Source organism: Neodiprion lecontei, chromosome 6 (genome assembly GCF_021901455.1).
Source record: "Neodiprion lecontei isolate iyNeoLeco1 chromosome 6, iyNeoLeco1.1, whole genome shotgun sequence".
NCBI classification, from domain to species: Eukaryota; Metazoa; Arthropoda; class Insecta; order Hymenoptera; family Diprionidae; genus Neodiprion; species Neodiprion lecontei.
This window is the reverse complement of record NC_060265.1, coordinates 7,820,126-7,830,983: the sequence shown is the minus strand read 5'-3', so window position 1 is coordinate 7,830,983 and position 10,858 is coordinate 7,820,126. Positions and strand designations below refer to the sequence as shown.

The window sequence follows — 10,858 nt, the reverse complement described above, 5'->3', positions numbered from 1 at the left end:
CCGGTGCAAAGAGTGCTGGAAGCGGATAGCGAGGAAATACGCAACCGAAACACCTACAAGAAAGGACAACCCGTCATCTTATGAATATAACAGTAAGTCCGGGAGTCGTTTTGCAGTGTAGAAAATCCCGTAGTCCGTACCAATTTACCCTCTTTATCGCGCCCTGGAAATTCTCTCTTCTCTGGGAGTATATAACAACGCTCGCCGTTGCCGGGGGAACAGAATATAAAAACTTTCGTTCTCTTGCCTCTCTTCGGGCCGAGTCTGATTGCGAAGAGAGCTAGCTCCGTGCCATTAAGAATTCTCGAAACGACGAGCAGCGTTTGGGTTAAATAATTCGTCCGCGTCTATTAACCTCTGGATTGGCGGAAAGTCGTACGTTATATAATTATATATACATATTTTTGAGACCTCCTAAGGTGAATAAAGCTCTTAAAATCCCGGCAGTCCAAAGATTAAAGACCGCGTGAATTTTTACATCATTTCATTATAAGCTCCTCGTGTACGTTTTTACTGTGATGAATGTAGAAATTGAATTTCTCGATCCTTGAGCTAGGAATTTAACGAAAGCTTTGCCAAATTAGACGTTCTTAATTCGTCCTCGAGGAAACCGCGGCCGAAGAAAAGAATCGCCGGCGATATTCGATCTCGTCATTAGCTCTCTGGCTTTGCCAGGCCACGAAATCTGAGCAGTTTACGTCGCACGGCTGCCTTCGCTCTTGGCTCTAGAAATTATCTGCAGTCACGAAGGACGCGAGGAGCGGTGGCTTCTGGTTCCTCCGTACCTACTTCGTGCATAATTACTCGTAAACAACGTCAAATCGGCCAGGGAGAATTGGGATCGGATTTCACCGTCTGGCGAACATTTCTCACGATTCAACATCGCGGCCAGAATTCTGTCGTATTGTTTAATTATTCGAAACGTGAGATTTCTGTTTTGCGATCCAAAAAGTCGAGAATTAAAAGCAGTCGAGTAGCATTCTTTCTGAAAAAGATAATAAAAAAATTGCCATGTAATTCTAAAAGAATCTTTTTTCTCACCCAGCATTATTACACGAAAATTTTAAAGTAAAGCAGATCCAGGAAACTGAGACAATTTTATACAACCGTTATACGTTAACGGATCTCGTGTTCATCCAGGCGTGAGTACAACTATTATATTGATCAGCGTGCCGATTCCGTGGAAAATAAATGATTAAATAAGTGGTAAAAATACACCTGCTTGAAATAGATCTCTATCCAGAACGTGGGTTAAAAAAATGTTAGAAATACATTTTACAGTGGTTGCCGAGTCAAGAATCAATTCTTTGCTGGTCATTTTGCTACAAGGAAGTCGTACGTTCGTTAATTATTCATCGATTGTGTGTATTCGTAAGCTACAAAAATTTTCCTGAAAATCCAGGAGAAAGTGTTGTAATAAAATTATGAACAACTGCTAATTTGATACCAGTTTTTTTTTTCTTTTTTTCTTTTTTCTCAAATCGTTTACAAACGGTGAAAAAAAAATCTAGCGTATTCGTTTGTATAAACTCGGCAGCGAATGGTTTTATTCCGAAAACTATGCTCTACAGTTCCACAGTGACGCTTTTTTCATCACGGTTAGTTTTGGAAAATATTCAATTAGTCAATGTCAAACTATGAAACCTACTGACTTTTACTGCACCGATATTAATTGTAAAAGAGTACCGAAGAACCGACGTTTTAGAAAAAATTACTTTCTTTGAATTTGTGAAATAAATAAATAAATAAGTAATCCGGTATCGTGTAGTGAAATCCAACGGATCTGCTATATTTTTCACAATTTGGAACAGACCTTAAATGGAAAACCAATCGACAACATCCAAGCTCTCGTTCATGAAAATTCGGTATTTTTTTTCTCTTTCATAAGCATACTGATCAAATAAACGAAAAGTACTGATTTCAAGAATGTAATACAATACTAATCCGATATGAGAATTTACACGCATCCCCTCGAACAATGATCTCAACTTCCGTAGACAATTCCGCAGCTTCTTTTCGATCAACGAGAATCACCCCTACAGCCTGTAGAGCCGTGAGAACGAAATTTATGGCCAATCGGAAACTCGTCTCCTCACCGTCAATTTTTCCTGCCCTGCAGCGAATGTTTTCACGGTTAAACCATGCCCGTCTTTGTCACTGTCGGCATTCTTATCGTAATTTTCCTGTACCTGCAACTCCGCGAGGATCGATTCCTCCTGCAAGTATCGGATGAGATTGTGCAAATAATACACATTCTCGGTAAAGATTGTTAAACACGGTACCTGCCAGTGCTATACGATTAATCGATTAATCGTTTTTCCGAATTACGGACATTTCAATTAATCGATTAATCCCAGCTTTCGATTAACCATCTTTCCGATCAATCGCTTAATCGACGTTGCCTCGTAATAATTCTACAGATTAATCGGAAAAGCGATTAATCGATCAATCGCACAGCACTGGCACCTACATGGATGTACTTAAAAACAGCGTTACGGAAAACGTTACCTTATACCGCAATTTTCCACTCGACTTACAAAGACTGCAGCAGAAACTCGCCAATACGTCGAAACAACGTCAGGTCATTTCTTCCCCGGCAATCAAGGTCGCTCTTTTTACCCTTGGTATCAATTTTATCCATGTGTTTTGCACTTATGTGCATACAATTATACATGCACATATGTATTCATATACATTATATTTACTGCACGCGCAGCTGCAGCAGAGATGACTTGCACAACGAAAAACAAACTGCAAAACTCAGCTCGACTCCGCTTCAAGTTCATTTATTTTTCAACTGTGTGTTCAGCTTGTCGAACTTGTCGCAGGTACACAATGTACGTATAAAATACGATGATGAATCGGATCTGCGTAGTTGTCGGAGAAAATTAGGCCGTCCAACGAATGTCGCTTCGGTTTTGAGAAAGACGACACGTGTACGTAATATATAATATAAGTATACACGGATAGGCGAATACGAAAATCGTATTCTACGGTAAAATTATCGTCGGGCTGACTCGACGATTTCAGATGATATACGTAATTATGCATGAAATATGCGCCGGAAGTGAGAGAGAGATGTTAATAAATTGCTTCATCCCCACGGGGATGATGAAACTCTTCGAGAGTTCCGAAATTATGCTGACTGAAGTATTCTCCAGCGGAAAGTTCGAAGGCTTGATTTCCCTGCACTTTGGTACATGCGGAAAATAGTCGAAGTGATAATTGTCGAATATACGCTTCGAGACGATCTGCGGATGATTGACTGAAGACGATTTGAGACGATATTCCGATAAAAAAATTTGTACGCGATTATTTGAGAGAATTGATGGCGGGATTCATATTCCGAATTTGAAAAGCTCCGAAAGCACCAAATTCTGAATTTTTTGCTAGCGAAACTTGAAGTAAAGAAATGAAACTTTAACGAAACGTCAAAGTTTCGAATGCTCCGAAACCCGACGCTCAAAGTTTCGAAAGACTTAAAAACTGATAGACCGAAATTCTGAATGAGACAATATTTTCAGTTCCGTGAATTTCTGACTTGGAGAAATTTCACCACCAATTTGATCTTTCTTTGTTTTAGATTTTCCACGTTTTTACGTCCGGTATCCTCGTCATTTTGGTTTTCGGTTTTTCTGATTTTTTGCACCCACTCTGTGAGTAAACTACGCTGAGTGAGGATACTTTAACTTTTGGAATTTTACTCACCCCAAACTTTATTTTTCGGTGTTTTGCTCTATCGGAACTTTTCGGAACTTTGTTCTATCGTAACTCGAATTTTCGTAATCCTGCGTTTCCAAATTTCGAGCCATCGGGTTGCCGACCATCCGCAACTTCGTTGTTTCGTCAAAGTTTCATTTCTTTGTTTCAATTTTCAAATTAGGAACTTCAACTCGGCCCCGAAAACTGAGCCGATGAATGTGGGGGATAGAAATTTTTTTTATCCGTCTTGCTTTCGCGTATAATCGGTAAGTGAAGGAGCATCGGAAGAGAAGAAGAGACCCTTCGAGTTTTATCGTTTCAATTAGAAACTTGACAAGGTCCTTTGTCTCGGATTACTTTATAGAAATTTAATTCTCTTCAACACAAGGTGAAACAACCTCTCGTATAATTTCCCAAACGTATAGCGAAAGTTACACTTCGCGCAGAAAAGCTGAATTATCAAGCCCGTGAAAAGACCCCTCGAGTTCTCAATAATATCACGAAGAATATCCTCTTCCTCCTCATTTTCCTCTTCGCGATCACTAGTTCTCGGAACGACATAGTTGATCACGAACCGCTAATTGCGCGGTAAAAAAAAGGAGGAACATCGATACTTGGAGAACAAACTTTACGTGACAAAAAAAAAAAAAAAACATAACGATTCGCGAATAAATGAGTTGAGCTAGTTATTCATCGAATTCATAAAATGGTAACGGAAGTTAGTTGTACAATTTTAACTAACCAGAATAATTTCTACGTGTGAACTTCTTTCTTACAATTCTTTATTGCTCCATCGATTTTCCGAACAGTAACTGTCATATATTAAAAAATAACTCTTAACAAAAGCTTGAGCGAAGAAAAAATGCAGTAATTCAAACTAGTCCGTTTGATTAAATATAAAAACCGAGACGTAATCTATCGCGTTTTTGCATTCCTCGCGATGCATGTGTGAAATGCTTTTGAAATCGACCTGAATCACGCACGTCGTACACGATAACACGGCGTATAACATACCGTCTATACGCATAGTACGGAATTTACCGTAACGCAAACCGAGAGAGAAAAGAAAACCCAACGAACCGTAACGAACAACTTCGTCACGTGTAGTCCCCACTTTTCACCGGCGTAATACAAATGCGCCAGTAATTTTATACGCCTGTACTTTTGTGTGGACAGAACGTCGTCATCGGTAAAAGCACGAGGATAAAACAGCCAGAGCAGTTCTCTCCTGGCCGTAGAAGTCATCGGTTCGCAATAAGACGTGTCCGATTCAGCCGAGCCAAAACAATGCAGCCTCTTCGGATTCATTTACGAACATTTTGCTCCGTCGTTTTTCTGACGAGTTTGGCTGTCGCCTCATCAGGTGAGAGAGACGCTGACTATACAACATAGTTTCATTGTGCTGTGCGTACGATATTACATTTTTTTCTGTGAGGTTGAAGATCGTAAAGTTATTATTGCAAGTATTCAGTTTTAAGGAAATTTGTTAACTATTGTCTAAACTTTAATCGAGCATTAATAAAAAGTCATACTGGGTAAATTTACCTCCAGTAAAGTTTTTTTATTATCAAATTGCAACAAAGTAAAATGACGATTCTTTCAACGTTTCGTTTCAGTCAACCTTCAATTTATCTAATCATCGACCTGTCGCGTTTCATACTTTATGTATGTATACTTGTTTGTTATCAATTCGACTCTATTAGAATTTATACCGCAACATGAGTGCCTCATACAATTTCTTGCTTTCGTCTACACGCACAGCAATATCATCTGATACGCGATTATAATGTTATTTACGCGAGATTTCATTCGAGTTCAACGTTACGACTCTTGCTACGATAATCGTTGTTTAAAAAAACGATCGGGAATAATTTGTTTTTTTCGATACCCACTCGCAAATGTCTGAAAAATTTTCCTTTCCACATTCAATCCTCACCCCGAATCGAACTTACAGTTTAGTAACCAAGCACGATGCAAAAAACAAAAAAAAATAATGTAATCCGATTCGTGTTACTTGCAACATATCGCGAATAAAAGTATTTGTAATTCCAGTGTACGAGAAGAAATGCAACGATTCGAGAGAGTGCGCGGTCTATCCGAAAATCATCCAGGGTCCAGACACAAATTGGATACCGTTTTTCTGCAACGAGAATAATTTATGCGTATGTCCAAACGGATGGATGCCGGAATTGAATCGGAGCATTTGCATCGCTCGAATATCAGGTTAGCATACAGATTTCCAGCAGCTGCAATTATCTGTAATACGTGTACATGAGGGGAGGGGGGGGGGGGGGGGGCTGAATACCCATGGATTCAGTAAATGCCGCTGCAGTGGGTGTATAAAACATTGTACGTACGTGCATAACGTGTAAGATAACCTGAAAGGTGAAATATTCCGTTTCATCCCCCCCCCACCCCCACACCCCTTTTCGCACCGCGAATTCTTCTCCGTGTATAATTTTTTCTTTTTCTTACATCGCACCGCAGGTTCATTGACAGCAGATACGTGCGCTGCTTACGTCTGGACGATCAGCCTGCTAATCTTCACTCTCCTAGCCCTCATCACCTACAGTTTCGTTTCTCTATTTTCTTGCAGAACTCCCGTTTCACCGAAATATAACAATCTTACCGAACCGATGAAATATTACCGAAACTTCACCATCGCCGACGAGTTTTTAGAGAAATTTTAAAATTTCTGATAAATTTCCGACGAGTTGTACGCATTTCAAGCTTTTTCTTGGCTCTCGTTCACCTTCCGTACTTTTTTTTTTTTTCTTTTCCTTTTTCGTTTCTTTTCTTTTTTCATAATTTTTTTACAGGAAACGAGAGTTTTATTGGAAAGGCCACGAGCGAAAGTATTTATACAACTTCTCGGTACAATAGAGACGATATGTTTTGTAAAATAATACCGTTAAACTGTATTCTGGAGGAGAAAAAAAATTTGGTGTAAGCTTATGGTTAATAAGAATATTCATGTATATAATACGTGTGCCTATATAGGTATAATATGCATCCATGTTAGTAATATCAAGCAATGTACCTGTACTAGTTATGTGATAATATATTTGTCTGTATAATATTTTAGTCGGTTCGTAAGAAGTAAATCTTGGTGTACCAATAAACGAATGAACAAGAATAAACATTTGTTCGTCGGGAAAAATAATCCCAGTAATAATGTGCGCCAATAAACGATAGTCTGCAGTGTTAGACTTGAATACGATGTCGAATTTCGCTATATCTCTCAAAAAATGATATCAAATTATGCAATTGGCTTGTTGCAAAATCATTCGTGCAAAAGTACCAGATACTTTGCGGTTCTGAAGTTGCGTTGATATTTTTAGAACAAATATCTGTACAAACATAAGATACTTTACGAAAAAATGAAATACATTGAATCGTAAAATCGGGCCATAAAGTGACGTTTTATACAGATATCGGTGTTTATTTGCTTATTCAGAAAATCATTTTCCGCGGGCTTCGTACGTACGAAATATTTGCGAAATTTCGTGCAACACGCACGTAGCCTTCCTCTCGTCTAAAGGGCGTCGATTCTCTAAGGCTTCGTCGAGTGCACGGAGCGAGAGTAGACGAGGGTGTCTGGCGAAGGGGAAAAAAGAAGGTAAAAAATCGGTACCAATTACGTAACGACACGTTGAGATTACCCGCGGGCAGCGACTGCGCCAGTAACAAAAAAAAAATGAAAATAAAAAAAATAAAAATTATGTCGCGCTGCCCAGTGGCCGAGTTTGGCTTCTCTGACACCCTATAACCCAGCTAAATTGTACTTACATAATATACCTGCAGCGGATGGACGATAATGTTGAAGAAATTTTCGTGAGGATCTCAAATTTCTCTCACCGAAGGATGAGAGATATATTTAACTTCCCACATTTTTCCTAATCTGGATATAAAAATCTTTAGAAACACGTTTAGGCGCACACGCAGAAAAGAAAAAGAGTAAATCTGACTGAAAACTGCAGGAAATAAAATGGTTTTTTGGTAAAATATACCCATGTCAACTATCTTTTGTACTATAAACGTATCGGATATTACTTTGACACAATGATTTTCACCATTTCTAGAGTATATTCCACATTTTACGATGCATATATTATCAAGAAATCCTGACGTGTCCCTCATATTTCCCGCAGCTCTGAAAAAGTCATTTTTTTCTTCTATTCTCTCCGTACGTAGAGGCGAAAAAAATTACCGCATAGCCGGGAAAATTCGTGTCAACTTTTTTGGGATCTTACATAAGGTCCGACGAGAAATTACGGGTGGGGGTGGTTTTGAAACCATGAAAAAACGAATTTAGTCACGTGCGTCGTTGCCGTCTACATTATAGGTAGCGTGAAGAAAACGGGTTTGCTGCTATATATATGTATACATATATATACTGCAGGCAAATTTACGAATCACGACGTAGAAACGTAATCGTAAATCGTTGCCCATTTTCTGCTTGCGGTAATACTTGCCGAGGGTCTACCACATGTATAACATGGTATGTACACATTCGTACATCTATGTAGAAACCGTGACCAAGCCGTATATGGAAGAAACTGAAAAGGAGAACTTTACCCTCGGAAATTACGAGAGGGTCAAGAGAAATTACGTATTACGCGATGTGTGTTACGCGTGTGTAACACGAATGAAAGTTAGACGTATCGCAAAAGGTGAGATATATATGTGCGTGTGTGTACTTGGGTGGGAATATTGCGTTTATATGTATTATATATATATTTCGTAAAAAAATGTTCGCACCTTTTATCTTTCGCACGGATAGAGCGCTTGCAAGAAAAATTCGAGCAGCTAAAGCGAAGATTGAATGAATAGGGGAGAAATGTAAAGAGGAAGAAAATGCTGAAAAGATTTGGCAATGTTGTCGCTGAGGTTTTGACTCTCCGAGCTTTGGTAAGCCTCGACCCCGTTGAAGAAACGCAGCGAAAGGCAAGCATGGAAATACCGTGTGTGTACCAACCACATGGTAAAAAGTTCCTTTGAATTAGAAAAACACATTCAAGCCCCGAGTGGTTGGTTGGAAAACGAGTGTGGCACACTTTGCGTATGAAAGAGGGCTTCGGAGCGTTTTTTAAAATAGCTGCCGTTGGTTTTTCCTTGCGACGATGCGAGATGTTGAAAATGTTGAGTGCACAAAAACAGCCTCATCATCGTGCTGCACCGTGGTTTGAGGCGCGAATTTACTACTGCAAGAAAATCTCTCTCTCTCTCTTTTTCTATACACTGAAACTTTTACCACACGCCGTTATTATAAGCTTCGGCAATCAAAGCCTTTTACAATGTTGCAAAAATGCAAGATTGCAACTGTAAAGTTTCGAGATAAAGTTTTCGTTGAAAAGCTCGATACGATGCGATGCAATTTCAAAATTGACGCGTAACTTGGTCAAGCAATATTAACACAAGTCTGAAGTGTAAGGGTGGAGGATGATGGGCGTAATTAATCAACTCAGTCGTGCAAAAGCCGCAATGATAAAATCAACTTATCGTCGATCGTTCGCGTATTGATCCGATACAGACAACGAGCATAAGAGCGTTTAAAAATATTTTCGAACATGATCACCTTACCGTAAGATATAAGGAAGCTATTTAGTTATTAAACGCTGAAACGTCCGGAGACCTCGCGCTAATGAATTCACTCCGAGCTTGCCGGTGCTTTGTTGTGGCTTTTTCTCTTTGTTTCCCGGGGTGACACATCATGCGCGTCGGGAAACGACGCGTAAGTCGGTGGGTGGGAAACAGATAACGTGCAAGGCGGGGCCCCCATTTTCTCTGATGAGAGAGAGAGAGAGAGAGAGAGAGAGAGACGACGTCTCTCGAGACACGCGGCATCAGCAGAAATGCGCTTTGCACCTTTGTAACTTTCCGAAATTTAATATACCGTTGTAAAAAAAATATACACTGCTCCTGAAAAATCAACTATCCTTGAAAGTCGTCCGAAAATTGGCCAATGATGATTTTTCTTTCCTGACGCATCGTTACGTTGACGTTACTAACTTCAGCCTCGTGCTTTACGCCGTTTAAACATCCGTCATCTATGGCTTGCCTAGCCATGTTTTTGTAGCAAATTTCGAATGACGATGATGATCGTGGCTTTCCAAAATCCAAGCAAATTTCGATCATTTGTTGCAGTTTTTTTTTACGCGAGTTTTGACGATACTTAAGTTACGAAATATCAATTTTTCCCCCATTGACATAAATAACTACAATGTCGTTGAAAATTTGACCTTTGCTAATTGTAAGATAAATTAAGCCAAACCTGTTCACCGAGTTTCAACCAAATCAGTCTCACTGTTTTCGAGTTTTATCCGACAAAAAAGTTACATGTTTGCAGATAACTCAGAGACGACTAGACCAATTTTGCTAAAAATTTAACCAGTTCCTAATTGAATAAAACCGAACCAACCGACTAATTTTTAACAAAATCGTCTTATCCGATCTCGAGTTTTCGTAACTAGAAGTTAAATTGTTGGGAATAAGTGTGCCGGTTTCATTCAAAAACTAATAAGTCCTGAGTTAAAAGGATTCACATCGTTTCGTACCAAGATTCATTCGATTTGCTAATTTTAAAAAAATTCCGGCCGTGATTTGAATCAGAATAAAATGTAAAAAAGAAGTTTCGTACGGCACGATCTGTCGCGTGCGAAAATTTCGAATTCCTCATATAACCCGCGCAATTTTGATAGTTGGAAATTTTCGTACGAAGACGAATATCTCCTTAGTTTTTATGAACCAGGAGACCATCAAATTTGGCCGATAACAACCGGATAACGTGACTCTCCCCGCGGCGAAGATAAGCCGAATTAATCCCTCTCCGATTCGTGAACTTATCGCCTATATTATATAGGTATGTACATACGTCGCGATGCATCTGGCCGATGTGTTATTTCAGCCTCAATTCGTTACTTTGTGTAAGTATGTACGTCTATAAATACACCGCAAACACGTTTTGTCTCTTATCTTTCGCTAACGGCTATTTATATCCCCGATATACGTACAATATTGATTATCATTTTTATCTGTCACGCAAAATTCGGTTCTTCTCCTTCTGTGTACTCATAACTATATGAAAATCGATGTCCGTTGAAGCGATAATTTCCGTTTCTTGTTCCGATCGCATGATTACACACATAATTCCTTC

At 39.3% G+C, this 10,858-nt stretch overlaps 1 protein-coding gene across 1 annotated transcript; it reads left to right on the top strand.

The window, feature by feature from the left end:
- The first annotated feature begins 2,737 nt into the window (after positions 1–2,737).
- On the top strand, positions 2,738–6,922 carry LOC107227261. Its single transcript, XM_015668361.2, has 4 exons — positions 2,738–2,837; positions 4,879–5,065; positions 5,755–5,925; positions 6,190–6,922. Exons 2-4 carry the CDS (start codon positions 4,990–4,992, stop codon positions 6,390–6,392), a joined length of 450 nt encoding a protein of 149 aa, XP_015523847.2. The 5' UTR covers positions 2,738–2,837; positions 4,879–4,989; the 3' UTR covers positions 6,393–6,922.
- The last annotated feature ends 3,936 nt before the right edge of the window (positions 6,923–10,858 follow it).

What these genes read in the sequence shown, in the direction of transcription:
- LOC107227261 (XM_015668361.2), top strand. Translation starts at nt 4,990, where the DNA reads ATGCAGCCTCTTCGGATTCATTTACGAACATTTTGCTCCGTCGTTTTT. An exon ending in TTTGGCTGTCGCCTCATCAG is followed by an intron (nt 5,066 to 5,754) that starts GTGAGAGAGACG and finishes TTGTAATTCCAG; the next exon opens with TGTACGAGAAGAAATGCAAC. An exon ending in TTGCATCGCTCGAATATCAG is followed by an intron (nt 5,926 to 6,189) that starts GTTAGCATACAG and finishes ATCGCACCGCAG; the next exon opens with GTTCATTGACAGCAGATACG.